Below are 20,709 nucleotides of genomic sequence, written 5' to 3' on the forward strand. Positions count from 1 at the left end.
ACAGATTATGGCCACCATGGTCACAGAGAAGAAAGAGAAACAGACTAGCACACAGAGGAGTACAGAGGGAAAATAAAGCCCCACAGCAATTGGCTTGCAAAGTGAGAGGGCCCAAATTTCATGAGCCCTTGCAACTAGTAAGTCTTAAAGCCTGGCAGCAGAGTAGGAGGACCCTAGGCTCACCTATCATATGAATACAATAGATAACTATCAAATCAAATACCCCAGAAATTAACCTAATGACTGGCAGAACAAACTCTACAACTAAAGGTAGGGAAGAGGCCACACTGAAAAAGGTAGGAAGTGCAGAGATGCGGTTTTGGAGACAGAGCATGGCTGCTGTAGTGGGGAGGGAGCCGCAGATGCAGAGAAGGACAAGAGACAGACTAGTACATATGAGGAAAATGAATCCTCATAGCAATTGGCTTGGAAAGCAAGAGGGACCAAATTTTATAAGTTTTTGTAACCAGCAGGGTGGGAAGCCTGGAGTTTCAAAGGTCAGTGGACTTGGCTGAAAAAACTCTGCAGGGCATTATGCTGCTCTTGGAGAGAAGGCTGGCAAACCTGGATATAGCCTGGAAACAGTCATCTGAAGAGCACCTGGGGCACACAGTGGGGAGGCTATTTGCTCACTTGGAGTGTGTCCCAGAGAGAGAGAGTGTTCGAAAGACACCCCTCGAGGGAACAAAGCAACTGGCATGTGCCATTTCCCTCCCCTGCCCTTCAGCATAAACACAGGACTGCCTGTGGGAACAAGCATAGCACCACACTCACTACCTAACTTGCTTACAACAAGCCCTCTCCCCCACATTCCTGTGGACCCACCCTTCCCAGTCATGCTTGCTTTAGTCCCAGTGTGGTGGGTCTCCTCCCTGAGAATACTGGCTCAAACCTCTGCCAACACCATGTCTCGCCACCTGGGAGTTTTGCACAGCCTCAGTTCTGGCAGCGGTGGCAACAGGACTCAGTTCATAAGCAGGCAAGAGTATACCTAGCTAAAATGTGCCACATTCAGGCCAGGGACCACACACTGTCCATAACCAGCAAAAAAGAGCCACTGCAGACAACTGGTCTGAAGGATAAAGCAGCCAGGACAAAACAGATCACATGCAGCACATCCTGGAGACACTCCTGGAAATGCCAGGCCCTGGAACAGGAGACACTACAAAGCAGGGCACTATAGGTCCTCTTCTACATTAGGCCATTACCCTCAAGAACAGGAAACATAGCTTACTTTCCTAACAGAGAAATAGGCACAGAGACTTAGAAAAAATTACAACACTGAGAAATTTGTCACAAATGAAAGAACAGGACAAGGCCACGGCTGGAGGTCTAAGCAAAACAGACATAAGTAACATGCCTGATTGAGTATTTAAAGCAATGATCATAAGGATACTCACCGGACTTGAGAAGAAAGTGGAAGGTATCAGTAAGATACTTAACACAAAGATAAAAAAGAACCAGTCAGATGTGGTTTTGGAGACATATCATGGCTGCTGCAGTGGGGAAGGAGCTGCAGTTACAGAGAAGGGTGAGAGACAGGCTAATACATATAAGGAAAACAAATCCTGCAACAGATGAGATTAGAAACATGCTTGATGGAATGAACAGTAGGCCGGAAGAAGCACAGGAATGAATTAATGAATTAGAAGTCAGAGTAATGTAAAGTAACCAAGCTGAACAAAAAGAGAAAGGGAATTATGCAAAATGAGAATAGACTTAGGAAACTCCGTGACTCATCAAACATAATAACATTTTATTATAGGAGACCAAGAAGAAGACAGAGAGAAAAGGGAGCAGAAAATTTATTTGAAGAAGTAGTAGCTGAAAACTTCCCTAATGTGGGGAAGGAAACAGATATCCAGATCCAAGAGGCACAGAGAACGCAAAACAAAATCAAGAAAAGCAGACCCACACCAAGATACGTTGTAATTAAATTGGCAAAATATAGTGATAAAGAAAAAAAATTTAAAAGCATCAAGACAAAAGAAGACAGTAACATACAAGGGAAACCCATAAGGCTAGCAGGGGACTTTTCAGCAGAAGTGTGGCAGGCTAGGGGCACCTGGGTGGCTTAATCAGTTAAGTGTCTGCCTTCTGCCCAGGTCATGATCTCAGGGTCCTGGGACTGAGGCCCATGTCAGGCTCCCTGCTCTGCAGGGAGTCTGATTCTCCCTCTGTCCACCGCTCACCCCCGCCACTCATGTTCTCTTTCTCTCTCTTAAATAAATAAATAAAATCTGAAAAAAAAAAAAATGTGGCAGGCTAGAAGGCAGTGGTACGATATGTTCAAAGTGCGAAATGGGAAAAATCTGCAGCCAACAATATTCTTTTTTTTTTTTTTAAGATTATTTATTTATTTATTTGACAGAGATAGCCAGCGAGAGAGGGAACACAAGCAGGGGGAGTGGGAAAGGAAGAAGCAGGCTCCCAGCGGAGGAGCCCGATGTGGGACTTGATCCCGGAACGCCGGGATCACGCCCTGAGCCGAAGGCAGACGCCTAACGACTGCGCTACCCAGGCGTCCCTGCAGCCAACAATATTCTATCCAGCAAACCTATCATTCAGAATAGGGGAGAGATAAGGAGTTTCCCAGACAAAGAAAAACTGAAGGAGTTCATGACCACTAAACCAGCCATGCAAGAAATAGTTAAAGAGACTCTGAGTGGAAAGGAGAGACCAAAAGTGATGGTGTGAAGGTAGGAAACACAAAAGCAGTAAAAATGAATAATTCTGTAAAAAAATCAGTCAATGAACTCATCAAAAATAAAAAAAGGATGTGACATATGACCCCACATACCTAAAATATGGGGAGGAGTAAAGAATGGGTTCAAACTTAAATGACCATCAACTCAATATAAATTGCTATACGCACAAGATGTTATATAAAACATAATGGTAACCATAACTCAAAAAGCATGAATAAATATGCAAAGAATAAAGAAAAAGAAATCCAATTACATCACTAAAGAAAACCAGCAAACCATGAAAGAAAGACAAGAGTCAGACAAAATCTTCAGAAACAACCACAAAACAATAAAATGTCAATAAATACATATCTATCAATAATTACTTTGAATGTAAATGGACTAAATGCTCCAATAAAAAGACACAGGGTGACAAAATTGATAAAAAAAATCAAGACCCATCTATATGCTGCCTCATTTTAGACCTAGAGACACTTGCAAATTGGAAGGGAGGGGACAGAGAAACATTTATCATGTATGTGGATGTCAAAAAAAAAAAAAAGCCAGTATAGCAATATTTCAGACAAAAACAGATTTTAAGACAAACACTGTAACAAGAGACAAAGAAGGACACTATATGCTAATAGAGGAGATAATCCGACAAGAAGATATAATAATTCTATGTATCTACGCACCCAACATGGGAGCACCCAAATACATAAAACAATTAATAACAAACATAAAAAACTAATTGATAATGATATAGTAACAGTAGGGGACTTTAACACCCCATTTACATCAATGGACAGACCATCTAAATAGTAAATCAACAAGGAAACAATGGCTTTGAATGACACACTGGACGAGATGGATTTAACAGCAGAGTAGACATTCTTTTCAAGTGCACATGGAACATTCTCCAGAACAGATCACATATTAGCCCACAAAACAAGCTTCAACAAATTAAAAAAGACCAAAGTCATATGACGCATCTTTTCTGACCACAATACAATGAAACTAGAAGTCAACCACAAGAAAAAATCTGGAAATAACACAAATATATGGGGTTAAATAATATGCGACTAAACAATGAATGGGTCAACCAGGAAATCAAAGAAGTAAAAAAGTACACAGAAACAAATGAAAATGAAAACACAATGAGACAAAATCCCTGGGATGAAGCAAAAGTGGTCCTAAGAGGGAAGTATACAGCAATACAGGCCTACTTCAAGAAGCAAGAAAAATCTCAAAAACCCACCTACCATAAAGGAGTTAGAAAAAGAACAACGAACAAAACCTAAAACCAGCAGAAGGAAGGAAATAATAAAGACTAGAGAAGAAATGAATGATACAGAAACTAAAAAAACAATAGAACAGATCAATGACACCAGGAGCTGGTTCTCTGAAAAACTCAATAAAACAGACTTATCAACAAAAAAAGAGAGAGGACTCAAATAAATAAAATCACAAATAAGAAATAACCAATCGCACAGAAATACAAACAATTAGAATATTATGAACCTGGAAGGAATGGATAAATTCCTAGAAACATATAAACTACCAAAACTGAAACAACTCCCAAAAAGCAAAAGCCCAGTACCAGATGGCTTCACAGATGAATTCTACCAAACATTTAAAGAAGAGTTAATACCTGTTCTTCTCAGACTATTTCAAAAAACAGAAAAAGAAGGAAAACTTCCAAATTCATTTATGAGGCCAGCATTACCTTTAAACCAACACCAGATAAAGACATGACTAAAGAGAACTACAGGCCAATATCTCTGATGAACATACATGCAGAAATCTGCAACAAAATACTGGCAAACAGAATCCAACAATACATTAAAAAAGTCACTCATGATGATCAAGTGAGATTTATTCCTGGGTTGCCAGGGTGGTTCAATATTCGCAAATCAACACAATACATCACATCAATAAGAGAAAGGATAAGAACCATATGATCATTTCAATAGAGATAGAAAAAGCAAGTGACAAAGTTCAATTTCCATTCATGATAAAAACCTTCAACAAAGTAGGTTTAGAGGGAACATATCTCAACATAATAAAGGCCATATATAAAAAAACCCACAGCTAACATCATCATCAAGGGGGAAAAACTGAGAAAGTTTCTTCTAAGGTTGGGAACAAGACAAGGATGTCGATTCTTACCACTTTCATTCGACATAGTACTGGAAGTCCTAGCCACAGCAACCAGACAACAAATAGAAATAAAAGTCATCTAAATCCATAAGGAAGAAGCAAAAGTTTCACTATTTGCAAATGATATGATATGCGATACTATATATAGAAAACCTGAAAGACTTCACCACAAAACTGCTAGACTGATAGACAAATTCAGTAAAGTGGAGGGTACAAAATCAAGGTACGGAAATCTGCTGCATTTCTATATACTGATAATGAAGCAGCAGAAAGGGAAATCAAGGAATTGATACCATTTACAACTGCACCCAAAATAATAAGATATCTAGGAATAGACCTAACCAAAGAGGTGAAAGACCTGTACTCTTAAAACTAGAAAACAATGATACAAGAAATCAAAGATGACACAAAGAAATGGAAATACATTCCATGACATTTATATTATCCAAACAATCTACACATTTAATGCAATCCCTATCAAATACCAATAGCATTTTTCACAGGGCTAGAACAAATAATCCTAAGATTTGTATGGAATCACAGAACAGCTCAAATAGTCAAAGCAATCTTGAAAAAGAAAAGCAAAGCTGGAGGCATCAAAATTCCAGACTTCAAGTTATATTACAAAGCTGTAGTGATCCACACAGTATGGTACTGGTATAAAAACAGACATATAGATCATAGAACAGAATACAAAACCCAGAAAAAAACCCCACATCTATATGGTCAATTAATCTTCAACAAAGCAGAAAAGAATATCCAATGTGAAAAAGTCTCTTCAACAAATGGTGTTGGGAAAACTGGACAGCAACATGCAAAAGAATGAAACTGGACCACTTTCTTATACCATACACAAAAATAAAAATGGATTAAAGACCTAAAACCATAAAAATCCTAGAAGAGAACACAGTCAGTAACTTCGACATCGGCAGTAGTACACTTTTTCTACATAGGTCTCCTGAGGCAAGGGAAACAAGAAGAAAATAAACTATTGGGACTACACCAAAATAAAAAAGCTTCTACACAGTGAAGGCAACAATTAACAAAATTAAAATGCAACCTACAGGATGGGAGAAGATATTTGCAATGACGTATGTGATAAAGGGTTAGTATCCAAAATCTATAAAGAACTTATACAACTCAACACCCAAATACCAAATAATCTAATTAAAGACATGAACAGACATTTTTCCAAAGAAGACATAGATATGGCCAATAGGCACATGAAAAGATGCTTAACATCACTCATCACCAGGGAAGTGGAAATCAAAACCTCACAGCGAGATATCACCTCACACCTGTCAGAATGGCTAAAATCAACAACACAATGACAGATATAGAAAAAGGAGCCCTCTTGCACTGCTGGTGGGAATGTTTACTGGTGCAGCCACTGTGGAAAACAGAATGGAGGTTCTTCAAAAAGTTAAAAATAGAACTACCCTAAGATCCAGCAATTGCACTACTGGGTATTTACCCAAAGAATACAAAAACACTAATAAAGAGATAGATGTTTACTGCGGCATTATTTAAAATAGCCAAACTATAGAAGTAGCCCAAGTGTCCATCAATTGATGAATGGATAAAAAAGATGTGGGGTGTATACACATACACACACACACACACACACACACACACACACACAAATGAAATATTACTCAGCCACAAAAATGAATGATTTCTTCTCATTTGCAATGACAGGGACAGAGCTGGAAGTATTATGTAAAGTAAAATAAGTCAGAGAAAGACAAATGCCATATGATTTCACTCATATATGGAATTTAAGAAACAAAACAAAGGAACAAAGGGAAAAAAAGAGAGAAAAGCCAAGAAATAGACTGTTATGTATGAGAACAGACTGCTGGTTACCAGAGGGGGGGAGGTGAGGGAAGTTTAAATAGGTGATGGGGATTAAAGAGTGTACTTGTCATCATGAGCACTGAGTATTGTAGGGAAGTGCTGAATCACTACATTGTACACCTGCAACTAATATAACACTGCACGTTATTATACTGGAATTAAAATAAAAACTTAAAAAAAAGTAAAAGCAACAGAAGAAAAAAACTGATAAACTAGACTTCATCAAAATTAAAAACTTAGGTGCTGCAACCTATAGCTTCAAGAAAGTAAAAAACCCACAGAATGAGATACCACTTCACACACACTAAGACGGCTAGAATCAGTACGACAGATAGTAACAAGTATTGGCGAGGATGTGGAGAAATTGGAATCTTTATACATTACTGTTAGGAAAGTAAAATGGAACAGTCAGTTTAAAAAGTCTGGAAGTTCATCAAAAGATTAAACACAGGGTAACCATTTGATCTAGCAACTTCCCTTCTAAGCTTATACCCAAGAGAATTAAATTAAAGAGAAATAAAACATATAAAAACTTGTATGTGAATGATCTTATGAGGTAAAAAGTAGAAACATGAATGTCCATCAAATGAAGAGCAGATAAAGAAAATGTGGTATATTTATACAATGAAATATTATCCAATCATTAAAAGAAAGGTAGTACTCATACATGTTACAACCTATATGAACCTTGCAAACATTATGCTAATAAGCAAAAGCAGCCAGTCACAAAAAGCCATATTCATATGGTCCATTTCTATGAAAGTTTCAGAATAGGCAAACCATAGGGATAGAAAATCATGGAGGGGCACCTGGGTGACTTCGGTTCAGGTCATGATCTCAGGGTCCTGGCATCGAGCCCCACACGGGGCTCCCTGCTCAGCCGGGAGTCTGTTTGTCCCTCTCCCCCGGCCCCTCCCCCTGCTCATGCTCTCTCTCTCAAATAAATAAATCGTTAAAAAAGAGGAAGGAAGGAAGGAAGGAAGGAAGGAAGGAAGGAAGGAATGGAGAGAGGGAGGGAGGGAAAAAATGAAAAGAAAGAAAAGAAAAAAGAAAAGAAATGAAAAAGAAAAAAGAAAATCATGGAGACGGAAAGCAGAATATTGCTTGTCTGTGGCTGGGAGGGAGGCTGGAAGGACGATGGAGAGCGGCTGCTAATGGGTCCAAGGTTTCTCTCTAGGGTGCAATATTCTAAAGGTGATTATGTTGACGGCTGCACAACTCTGTCGACATAGTAAAAAAAAAAATCACTTAATTGTGTACACTTTTTACCTTGCAGACAATCCTTACAGCAGGTAAGTTAATAGCTGCATAAAACTTTTAAGAATAAAAAAAGGTAACCTAAAGCTTAAACTTCTCTGCAAGCTTGAAAAAGTGAGACTTTACATACAGATCAATTGTCTTCAGAGCTCCTGAAGAGGCTCTGAGTGAGGAAGCCCATAGCATATACTCTCTACCTTTGACTCCGGTACCCACCGTACGTGTGATGCTCAGGAGTCTAAAAGAGACAGCCTTTCTTCTGCAGGAATGCATAAAGCATAAAACGATGATAACAGACATGGCTAGTCTGTTAAATAAGAGTTAATTAGAAATTCTGTAACCGATCTAGTGAAACTTCTTCTGTTTGGAAGGTAGCTGTTTGGTTTCATTTTTCAGTGCTTTAGAAGCCTAGAAAATAGTCTGTAACTAGAAAGTATATATGTGGCAGCTTGTCTCTATTATTTATACTGTAGTATATACAGAAACAGAGCTACAAAGAGTATCAAAAAGAAAGAATAAGGTGGAACTTTTAGTTGAATATTGTAGGATTAAATCACTGTAAAACTAATCTTCCTGCCCAGACTTTATTCAAAGTGATAGGTGTTTTAATCGATCTATAAATTATGCCAACTATAAAAGTGGTGGCTATTTAGAAAATACACAAAGAACTGTATACCAGAAAATGTCATGTTAAAAGATGAGCTAAAAATCACCAAACCGTCATTGCACTCTATCTAAACTGGCTCTCAGGAAGGTTCTGAAGACTGATGCATTGGCCCTTATTTTTTTTAAGATTTTATATATTTTATTTGTCAGAGAGAGAGGGAGAGAGAACACAAGCAGGGTGAGCGGCAGGCAGAGGGAGAAGCATGCTCTCTCCTGAGCATGTAGCCAGATACGGGACTCCATCCCAGGACCCTGGGATCACGACCTGAGCCGAAGGCAGATGCTTAACAGACTGAGCCACCCAGGTGTCCTGATGCATTGACCCTTATGTAAGTGATTATTACAGGTTAACCTGTAATCCTTCTGAGTTATCTGCTCAAAAGAAAATAGCCTAATACAGTGATTCCCAACGGGAGAGGGTGAGATGGGGCAGGGGTTAGATATATTTGAACTTTTCCAATTTAGAAATGACTGCCCAGTTCCTAGGAGGCCCATAGTCTCATGGACATGAGCCTTCCGTTACTCAGCTGAATGACCAGTAATCTGTCCGCTTTAATGCTGAATTGTATTTGGTTACATGAACATATCACAGTTTGTTTATTCTACTGATCGATACCGGGGCTATTTCCAGCTTTTGGCCATTATGTTTTCAGTCCTCTTGGTTAAATACCTAGGATTGGAATGGCTGGGTCATAGGGTATATTTAGTTTTTCTTCCTTTAAAAAAAAAAAAAAGAGCTTTTCTTGTCATGTACTATTTTACGCCTCAACAACACGCAAAACCTCTAGTTTCTCTTCAGTCTTGCCAACACTTGATATTTAAGTCTTTAATTTTCTTCCTTCTGTGGATGTGTAATGGTATGTTATTGTAGTGTTAATTTTCATTTCTCTGATAACTAATGATGCTGACCATCCTTTCATGTACTGATTAGCTATTCTGACTCTTCTGGAAATCAAATTACATGTATGCTAGACTTTTTGACGTTGTCCTAGAGGTCTCTGAAATTCTATTTATTTTTTTCCCCAATGATTCTTTTCTCTGTTCTTCATATTGGGTAATTTCTGTTGCTTTATAAATTCATTGACTTGCTCTTTTGTCCTGTCTAATCCGCTGTTATTCACACCTAGTAGACTTCAAAAAACTCATATATTGTATTTTTCCATTCCAGAATTTCCATTTAGTTCCTTTTTTGGGGTTTCTATTTTTCTGCTGAGATTTCCTAACTATTCATTCATTATAAGCATGAACACTGTCCTTTACATCACTGAATGCAGCTGCTTTAAAGTCCTTGTCTTCAAAATCCAACATCTGCATCATCTTAAGATTAGTCTCAGTTGATTGCTTTTTTATTGAGAATGGGTCATATTTTCTTGTTTTATTTTGTTTGTTCATTTCATGTAAATTTGGATTATTTTCTGGACACTGTCAGTATTACGTGTGGAGACTCTGGATTCTATAATATGACCCTGCAGAGGACTGATCTTTGTTTTGTTTTAGCAAGGAATCAACTTATTTGGACTCAAACTGAAAACTCTTGGCTCTTGGGCAGCACTTCAATTCTTACTTCAGTTCTTCTGGCCTAACTGGGCTGGCTGAAGTAGAGTTTGACCACACATGTGTAGTTTAGGGGTCCACTAGTGATTTAGGCAGTGTATACACAAAATTTGTGGCTTTTGCTTTCTGCTCTCTGGGATACCTCACTTCCCTGTAATTGTGGTTGCCCTGAAGCCTATTCTTCAAGCCAAAAGGATAGCAGGTTTTGTGAAGTTGTAGGCATCCCATGGCCTGCCTTCAGGCTAAAATCTGTAAAAAGTAAAAAATTCCTCAAGTGCCATTTCTTCCAGTATCTTCAGGTTTTTGTTTTTATACTTTTTATTTTCCCACATTATTCAAGATGATAGCTGTTATCAGTAGGGTGTTGGCCTGACAGAAACGTTCTCAGCCACCTCTGGAAGCAAAACTGCCTGTACTTTTAAAAAACACATTTGTAGCGCTCCAGACCACTGTAGTTCACAGGTAGCAGGAAACTCTCCCCAATGCGTGCATACCCCGGCTGCTATCAATGTGGTTATATACATACCAAGAAGTATCTGGTTTATAGAAGATATATTTGTTATTACAATTATGTATTTTAAATAACAACAACATAAACCAATGGATTATGAGAACAAAGGGACTGTTGTCATTTCTATGAAAACTGCACTGAATGGTTTGAAAAGATTTATTAAAAGTTAAGTCGCTAAAAATTTTCTGTGAAACAATTTAGTGAAGACAGTTATAAACTAAAAAAAAAAAATCACATAACTTCAGAAGGAATCTGCATTTAGATAATTTCACAAGTCATTAAGGTCTTGCTCTACTCTAAAGAAAGAGAAACTCTAAAACTTGTAGACAATGCATGGGTACGGCTTATATAAAAGATATGATGGTAGAGGATCGATCAGCAGACTCATCAAAAACAAACAAACAAACCCCCAAACCTGTCTGTATATCATAAGATTGATGACTAAAAATATATTTATATGTTTTAAATAAAATAAAGTTCAACATGGAATTATTTTGGTACCTGTAATGCTCCATTTTTGCTGAAGGATGAAACACACTGCATCAGTCGACTTAACTCTTCAGAAACTGCTTCCACCACCTTGGATAGAACTCGAGGTACCAATTCCTTAGAAATAGTGAACACCTGATGGAAGGGTTTAAAGTAAGAAGAAATGATGTATTATGGGAACATTTCCTGATCTGAATTTGTTAAAAACAAAGATACACAAAACAAAATAACTCACAGGTCTTCTAAGTCATATTTTCAAAGGATCATAATTATGAATGAAAGGAAGATACAGACTTAAATTGTATTAAGTGATTCATGCCACAACTAATCCTCTTAAAAATCTATTGGCAAATATAATTCTGGAAGGTACTGCTGATGTTGACAAACTAAAAATAGTTTCAAAGATTTCTTCTTCCTCTTGCCCTTTTCACAAAAAGAAATATTATTTCTAAAGAGGAAATTATAGAAATAAAAATATACTGTGTCAGTTTTTTACCACAATTAAAAAAGAAAAACATACTGGGTCAGATTCTTCTTAGATTAAAACAAAGACCATATCATACCGGGCACTTTATTGTGTATTGGACAACAGAGTCCCCAATTTTACTATTTGCTGAATTTAATATGTATTTCCTTTCATTTGACATAAAACATTATTTTCCAACTTTGAATTTTGATATTTTCAGGCTAAGAGCTATTATATTTCATAATGTGGTGTGATGTTTTACTATGCTGATTTATAAATTTGTCAAGTTACGATCATGTAGGAAATACTAAATAATAAACGTTATGAATGAAATTCTACTTTCAGTCATTGAGATAAATTAAAAAGGGGTTTGAAAAACCTAATACAAATCTTGGTTACTGATAGTGAACATTAATAAAAGCTGCCTCTTTAAGAATCACCACCATCATTAAAAATGCCCACATATTTTGCAATTCCTCTACCACCTGTCCAATCTACCACAGAAATGCTTTCACTAACTGATGATTTAATTTTATCCTCTAATTTTACTGGAAGCTAACATAATAAGAAAGCATTTGTATATCTTTGATAAAATCATGATAAAAATAATTTAAAAATGTATGTGATAAATTCTTGCTAGAGTTAAATCATATATAAACTTTATATTTATAGAGGAATGTGTATATTTTCCTTTATTAAGTAATGAAAACTATAACATACTATATTTCTCTTTTGGCTCTAGTTGTTTCAAACTTAGAGCCAAATTTAGGAACAAGGTAGCATTCTCTGTTTCCTTTGGTTACTCTTTTGTTTTAGCCTGGCTTATCCATACTTTTCCAGTTTAGCTTGACAGCTTCTGATAATTTTGGATGAAGACAGTGGTATAAACTAAATACACCTCCATCAGATACATACAGCTTTTTTTTTTTTTTTTTAAGATTTTATTTATTTATTTGACAGAGAGAGACAGCGAGAGAGGGAACACAAGCAAGGGGAGTGTGAGAGGGAGAAGCAGGCTTCCCGCCGAGCAGGAAGCCCGATGCAGGGGATGCAGGGCTCGATCCCAGGACCCTGGGATCATGACCTGAGCTGAAGGCAGAAGCTTAACGGTTGAGCCACCCAGGTGCCCCCAGATACATACAGCTTAAAAGGCACTCAAGCAACAGTGGAATTATCTAATGATAATCTCTTTGCTGGGCCCCATTTTATCTGGTCACCCATCAGTCTATGAGCTATAAGAACTCTGAAAGTACTGGCAAAGCAGTGAGTAATGGATTGTGAAATTATAGAACAGGCAGTCATAGCGGTGATAATGATGATAGCCGTGCCTCTTTTGATGTTCCTTAGAAGAGTCCTTCTAAGAAGGACATTAATAAAGGAGGTTAATGTAAAGCTTAAGATGATAATGCCTCAAGTGAGGGCAAGTTTTAGCAAGAACCAGAGGCATCAACATCTAAATGTACCTAAGTCAGCTGCTGATAGGAAACCATGCACCTGCTTCCTAACCTCAGCCTGCCCTTTCAGCCTATCTTTCTAACAAGTCTAGTTTTCTGGAATCCCAGCCTCTACGTAAGAACACATTGCTACATGAATAAAACACCAATGCTTATTTGTATCCTGGTTGAAAAGAGGTTAATGAATTTTCCAAGATAAGAGATTTAACATACCTTTCAATCCAAGATAAGGAAAAAACATCTTTTCAATCTCTCTTTTTCCTTACCTTTTGAACATTAATGAATTTAGTTTTAAACACACAATTTCAGAAAAAAACTCTCATAGTTATAAAGCACACATGTTTGTGTGCATGCATTAGAGTTGTGTTTCATTTATACTCAAGATATATTCTGAAGGGAAAAAAGACTACCATAAAAGCCATCAAATTTGCTGCTTTTTCTTTTTTCCAGTTACCCATATGTCTCAGGAACATCTAATGATAGCTTACCTCTGCATGCACAGCAATTATATTCACCAGTGCTTCTTTTAAATAGTTTCTGACACCTGAAATCAAGATGAGGGAGGGAAAAAAGGCATTTAGTGGAAACAAGCTACCCATCTCCCTTGATGGCATTACTGTGCACTACTGTCTTAGAGTTTTTTTTTTTCTTCTTTTTTAAAAGATTTTATTTATTTACTTGAGAGAGAGAGCAGAGAGCACAAGTGAGGAGGAAGGGAGAGAGGGGCAGAGGGAGAGGGAGTAGACCCCCCCACTGAGCAGTGAGCCCACTATGGGGCTCGATCCCAGGACCCTGAGATCATGACCTGAGCCAAAGGCAGAGGCTCAACCAACTGAGCCACCCAGGTGCCCCTGCCTTAGAGTTTTCTAAGGAGAAACAGAAAGTAACACTACCACTATCTATTTCCTTTTGAGGACCAAATGGTAAAAGGACTATTTTCGTACAGGTTTAAAAAAAAAAGTTAAATTAGGCATTTTCTTTCATTGTTTTTCCATTTCTGTCATTATTTCTCTGAAACTGATGGTCAGTCTGTTTCAAAACTGAAATTTAAAACTCTCCTTCAGTTTCTTCATATATGTGTGTGCACACACACACACACCCACACACTCATATTAGCAGACAAAAAAAAAAAAAAAAAGACAGAAGGAGGATATTTACCAAAGCTTATAAAAGCTAAATATCTATTATAACATTTTATTTCCAAAGGTAAAAGTTAAGTTATGCAGAATGACTCTTTTGATCTTAAAAAATTACTTCTAGTAGAAACTTCTGACAAAATCACAATCTGATTCTGTAAAGCAAGTTAAAGATTGGACAAAATACAAGATTTCAGGACAGTACAGAATTAACAAACACTACTTCACTCAAAAGCAGGCACTGAAAAGCAGGTGTGCATAAGATTTAACAGTACAGGAGTCTGAAGTCAGATTATCTTGATCAAACCCCAGTTTCATCACCTACAAGCTATGACTCCTGGCAATAAGACTGAGAGCCCAGTTTTCTCTTCTATCAGAGTATAAGAACAGTACCTATCTTGCAGGCTTATAGTGAGGATTATAAGAGATAATGCATGGATCAGTCCCAGTATCCACAGGGCAAGTAAGAACTTTCATTACCATTATTTTGTAGGAAAAAAATGTTAAAATACTGCTTTACTGTAACTCTAAAGAAATTACTTTTACTTGGAGTGGAGTATTACTTCAGAATGCCTTCTAGAATTAATTGCAAATACTGAGAATTCCTTTTCTACAGAACAGAGAAAATTGTACTGTATAGTAAAATCATGGATGTTAACAGTAACAATATTAAGGAGAATCTTTTTCTATAATGTCATCTAAGCTACTGATTATTTAGAAAAGTTGAGATTAAAGGCCAAGAACTATAATCAACTTTCTGAATTGACATTTTCAGATTCTAAATATAGAACTAGTTTTTGGTTCTGTCATATGCTATGGTATATACATAGGTATACTATTGTTCTTTTGAGGAGCCAATTTATATATACTTTGGGATATGGAGGTTCAGGTGTTATTAATTCTGTTTTTCTAGTGGAAAAATTGAGAAAAATGTTTAAGAGCAAACAAATATAATTCAGAAATTAGTTGAAATCAACTAATTGCAAGGTATAAGAAGTCTTATCTGGGAGGTAGGAGAGAAACATATCAGGAACCTATTGTAAGTGAAAGTGAAATAGACTACCTTGTGCTTAAGACCAGAAAAGCTTTCTTCCTCTAGGAGGAAAGTCATACCACAGAGTTGTTCCCTCAGATTGTTCACCTGCTATATATAGTGAGGGCAACAAGGAGACCTGGCTGTGACATCTGTTTCTGATGACTACGATCACCCCAGAAGGACAAGGTCTCCTCTTGTCCTTTGTTCTCGGGGCAGTTCTCCCAGGGTAAGTGGAGGAAAACAGGGAAGGGCTCTAGAGTTCAACAGTTCATAACCACTGTACTCAGGTTAAAAATTTTTAAATTGCAATACAGTGAAAGACTAGTTCATACACCCCTACATACATACATACCATGTATATAGTTACTAAAAATATAAGCACAATCTTAGGCGAGTAATGATGTAAGGAACTTAAGAGTAAGAAATTCAATAGTCTCAGCTGTCAGTGAAAACCAGGGCTCTGTCAATGCTACTATCTGAACCAATGTCAGGAGTTTGGGTGCTAGCAATGTTCTAGCAATGATGATTAGAAATGTGAGGGCAGTTTTTAACTTCTAAAGTTCTTCAATGTAAAAGAGAAGAGTGGGGCCAGAGTGCTGACTAAAAAGCAGAAAATTAAACTTAGAATAAAGCAAACCAGTGTCACATGCTATCAACTCAACTCCCACTCTGACCCTGATAGGAAAAACATTTCCTGGCAAGAACCCATCAGACTGATCATTACTAATAAAATACCCTGTAAAAGAGATAAATCTAAATTACTCAATATAATTCTAAAGACAAAACTGTGAATAGTAAGAATAAAAGCACAAGATACTTTCAGCCATTAGAACTATATTGCTGTTGATAAAAATATGAAAACAAAGTCAAGCTTCCTGTTTTAGGTTGACCACAGGTTTCACAAGGATAAGATGTTAGAAGGAACAGCCTAACCTGAACAAATTGAGGGAAAAAAAAATTCTACCCTTGGAGATTTAATTTTTATGAATAGGACAAAATGAAATAATTGTACCCCCCTCCAAAAAAACAACAACAACCACTTCAAGAGATAGGTGGTAATGTTGGAAAAAAAGAAGGAAAAAAATTTGTGGCCCTAGGAATGAACAGAAAGAGAGCTCCTGGTCAAACCACATGTCAGGTCAGTAAGGGTTCAAAAAGGCAGCATTAAATTGAGCACGTCTGAAAAATGCATGCTTAGTTTGAGATGGAGATTTGTGAAATATTATAACCTTCCAAAGCAATGCATATGCTGGTGTTAATAACTTAACGATAAAAAGTTTTAAAATAAAAAATAAATCATTGATTGCCTCTCTCCAAAAAGCTATCCACTGTGTTAAATACAGAGATAATTATTTTTTATTGTATATTGGGCTGAAATTGTTATTAGTTCTAAGGGAATGGCTAAAGTTCTCACTAATTCATTTAACATCCATTTGTTGGGATTCTACTCCATGGTGGACCCTGAAAGGCACACATCAGAGGTAGTGAGACACTAGGTCCTTCAAGTAGAGTATGTGTATATCCTCAATATGTGTTAAGACCCCAAAGTCTTAGTTATTAAATTTTATCCTAATGTTCTGGTATTCACATATGCATCTAAGTTGTATGTAGCAAATATCTGGTATGAAGGGTTTTATATTGTAAAAAACCCCAAAACTTTGTAATACAATTTATACTAATTTGTGAAACATTTACTTGCAATTTCTATTTTTTTTAAGTTCTTGAAAAGTTAAAGAATAGTACTGGGGATGGGTGGAGGAAGGGCACTGGACCTGGAGACTAGACAGCGTCCGTGTCTAGGGACTGAGGTCTGAAGGTTCACAAACATCAAACAGATAAGATCTTTGTGGTCTTCCTAGTTAAGAATTTCAATTCCTTTCTCTTTACTCCACTCTACAGCCTGTTATCAGCCAAAGGAGAAACAAAACCAGTATCACACCCTACTCACTAGTCTACCCTCCCTAGCACCTACCCTACTCACTCAGGGGTCCATACTGAGACTTTCAGATGTGTTTCTAAAAAACTAAACACAGATTAACCTCTTGGGTTTCAGTGCTTGGTGAGTTTTCTGTTTTAAAATGTTGCTCCAAATCCAGCTGTGAGAGGATGTCAGTTCTTTTTAAAATGTGTACCCCAAAAAGCCTATAACATTGGTAGGATGCCAGGGCTTGCCTTGCTTGCTCATGTGGTACTGGTGTCAAAGGACCCCATCAAAACACAGCTGACAGAAGGTAGCAATCTTCTTTTTGGTGGCTAGGGTGACACATTTGCTCTTTACTGACCTGGAAGAGGAAAGTACATGGAAATCATGCCAAAAAGACAGAAATTCAATTACTCAGAGTTGAAAGAAACAGATTTGGGTTTTGTAAAATGTAAAGCTGGGTCATCCCTATGATTTCACTGACAGCTGAGCAATGGGTTAGATCTGGAAAGCAAGAAAGAGGTAGTACGAATGTGAAGAAAGATCCTACAGCCGTCAGAGAAGAGCTGTACATAAATTTTGTTATTAAAGTGCCTGAGTCCTTGAAGTGGATGGCAGAGTTTAAAGGGACCATGGTCCATGGTCCATGGGGGCAGGACCAGGATATGATTTTTGGTTATGGTACTATTTTCAAAAGGTCTATGATGACTATGACAAAGGGACAATTTTGTAGTTAATTTTGGTAGTATATGTTTTCTTCCCACTACATTTTATTCTAGTTTTAATATTATTAAGATTAATGGTTGATGATGACTTTTAAGTTCATTGAGGTGACAGAAAGAACACTCAATGTAAAGCCAGAAGTCTTGGGATCGAAGTTCTGGCTTACCTATATACTAATGATATGGTCCTAGACAAAAATCATTTCACTTTTTAGACAACAGCCTAGTTTACGAAATGTAGAGACTACAATGTCTGTTTTGCTATCAAAGCTGTTACAAAAATGTGATATGTATTTATTCCCTTATTCTTTAAATATTTGTTGTGCATCAATTATGTGTTAGGGCCTGCCAGGTGGTGGTGTACAGAAGTGAGCAAAACAGACATGGCCCCATCATAAGAGAGCTCATCTTGGTGGTAAAGGGCATTTTGTAGATTACAAAGCAGTACACATATTTTAGGTACTTTTTAAAGAAAGACAAAAATAGTTGGGTAAAAGGTATGATAACTAGAAGGGCACCAGTTTCTCTTTTGGAAACACACAGTTTAGAAGTTTGGATACCGTACCCCATCATAACTGTCCCCTGGCTGCTGTATACCCTAAATGTAGGTAAAATTCTTTTGTGTGGCACCAGCAATCTCTGAACAGCTGAATGTGCATATTAGAACATGACAGCAGCAGACAGCCCAGATACAATATCAAATGTTACTGCAATGTGCACTAACTGGAGATTTGTCTTTTGACTATACACTTGTTTTTCTAGTTTACACAAAGTTCTCTAGAAGCTGGAATTTCAGTGGAACTGTTTTGTCACATCTTGCATTGGTTTGGAAAGAACAGCTGAACATAACATACTAGCAATGGTTAGGGAAGACCTGGCTTCTATGGGGACACCTGAGAAATGGCCTGAGTAAATCAGAATTATACATGTGAACAGAAGGCAGATGCAGGTGCTGACCTCAAATACTATGTTACTTACTAACCAGTCACCCTGGGGCGAGTTTCTAAACAGCTCTAACGTGTAGTTTTCTCATTTATAAAACAGAAATACCATTTATTAAATGAAATAATATTTCTAAGAGGCTAACAGTACATCTGTCAGAGAGCAGTCAGTCAGGAAATGGGAGGCAGTATTGCTGGTTACAACCCGCTGACTCTCCCTTGTATTTCAGAGGTGCTACACTTAGATCACCTCTCATGTCCTCTCGGCACGAACTCCCTCTCCTCCCACTGTAGCAGCTTTCCATCGATTTATATGACTCCTTAATTAGTAACTATCTACCCTGCTAGATTGTTAACTCCACCGGCATAGGCACCACCCTTCACTTACCACATCTTTGTATCCTTACTACCTATCACAGTGGCTGGTCCGACGCACAAGTGCAAAAATATTTATGACTGAAGAAATAAAAAAAGGCAAACACCATGGATGTCTTGCTCACTAGTAAGTTCTCTTCACCCTCTTACATAAAGTGATAAGGGAATGAAGTAGTGAACAAATACATCAGAGAAAAATTTTAATGTATGTAAGATTCTATAATACATAATTTTGTACTTGAGCCATCATCCACTAAAAATGTCAATGCCTCAGTTTATGTGTAAAGGAGATATTCTAGCTAAAGCATGCATCTCTTGCTTCTCATAGGATTTAAGAAAACAGAAACAGTTCTGTTGAAATAATTTTACAAGATCCATTTGAAAAATATAATTTGAATAAATTAAGTATAGCAGAATGGAATACTGCCAAGTCTAAATACATGTTTTCTAAATACGCTTTGTTTTTCTGGCTATATACTTAACAAACAGCTTATTTCAAATAATAAACCTTTATATTTATTGAATGCTCACTATATGCTAGATACTCAGGAAGAAGCTCAGATATATTAGAACATAACGAACACTTAGTAAATGTGTTAGGAAACCCAGGTTTTAGCTTTAGCCCCACGTTAAGTGGGCCATAAATGCCACATTTACAGTTACTACTAGGAAATGAGCTATCCATGTGACCAGTGCACACAGAAAAATAAGGCAGACTGACTGGTTTCTTGGAGTTAAAAAGTTACATTATTATGCTGTAGTAATAAGTATTGTTTTTAAAAAGGTTCCTCTTAGATAAACCCCCACAACTTTCCAAGGGAATGAGAACAACTTCTAAGTATTTACAATATGTATCTCCTCTACTCTCTGAATACAGAATTAGAATGTGTCATGATATTTGACCAAAAGTGTCCCCACCCACACAGTATCAATCTAGACTATCACTTAGCAATTAATCTAGTAGCCCAGTGTGGAAATTCCCCATGGAGAAAACAAAGCTCATCTCTGCTCTGAGCAAGAACCTGTAGGCTTCTTCTCGCAGGGTGGGCTTCCTGTAATTGGGTCTGGACCACTTACCATCTTCTCCAATAATGAAGGTCTTTTTTTCATACATGAAAGTGGAAAAGAAGTCTTTTTTCTTGCTATATTTGTCAGTTTCTTCTTTTAATCAAAGAAGGAAGGCACTTGGTTTTGGAATAGGCATACTACTAAAAATATTTATTGAGTGCCTACTACTATTACATGCCAGACTCTCTTCCAGGTGCTGGGGATACAGTAGTAAGCCCCCTCCCTCCAAAAAAAGAACAAATTCATAAGAAATAAAGCCCCTCTCCTCACAGGGCATACATTCATACACTCTAATGGGGACACTACCAGGTTTAAGAAAACACGACCACTTTGCACATGGGAGAAAGGCTTACACTGCCTCTAAAACAGCACAAGAAAGCAACAGCCTGAAAGAAAACTGTTCGGCAAT

The 20,709-nt window shown here is 37.3% G+C and overlaps 1 protein-coding gene across 2 annotated transcripts in view; it reads right to left on the reverse strand.

The window, feature by feature from the left end:
• The window catches only part of EXOC2 (exocyst complex component 2), a 248,708-nt gene that overhangs the window by 7,051 nt on the left and 220,948 nt on the right, over positions 1 to 20,709 (reverse strand). For both annotated transcript variants that reach the window (XM_026511359.4, XM_026511361.4), the window contains 2 exons: positions 13,590 to 13,645; positions 11,194 to 11,316 (listed from right to left, as the gene is read on the reverse strand). In XM_026511359.4, the coding sequence (XP_026367144.1) occupies positions 11,194 to 11,316; positions 13,590 to 13,645 (179 nt within the window). The remainder of the gene's footprint in view (positions 1 to 11,193; positions 11,317 to 13,589; positions 13,646 to 20,709) is intronic.

The sequence above is a fragment of the Ursus arctos genome, unplaced genomic scaffold (genome assembly GCF_023065955.2).
Source record: "Ursus arctos isolate Adak ecotype North America unplaced genomic scaffold, UrsArc2.0 scaffold_31, whole genome shotgun sequence".
NCBI classification, from domain to species: Eukaryota; Metazoa; Chordata; class Mammalia; order Carnivora; family Ursidae; genus Ursus; species Ursus arctos.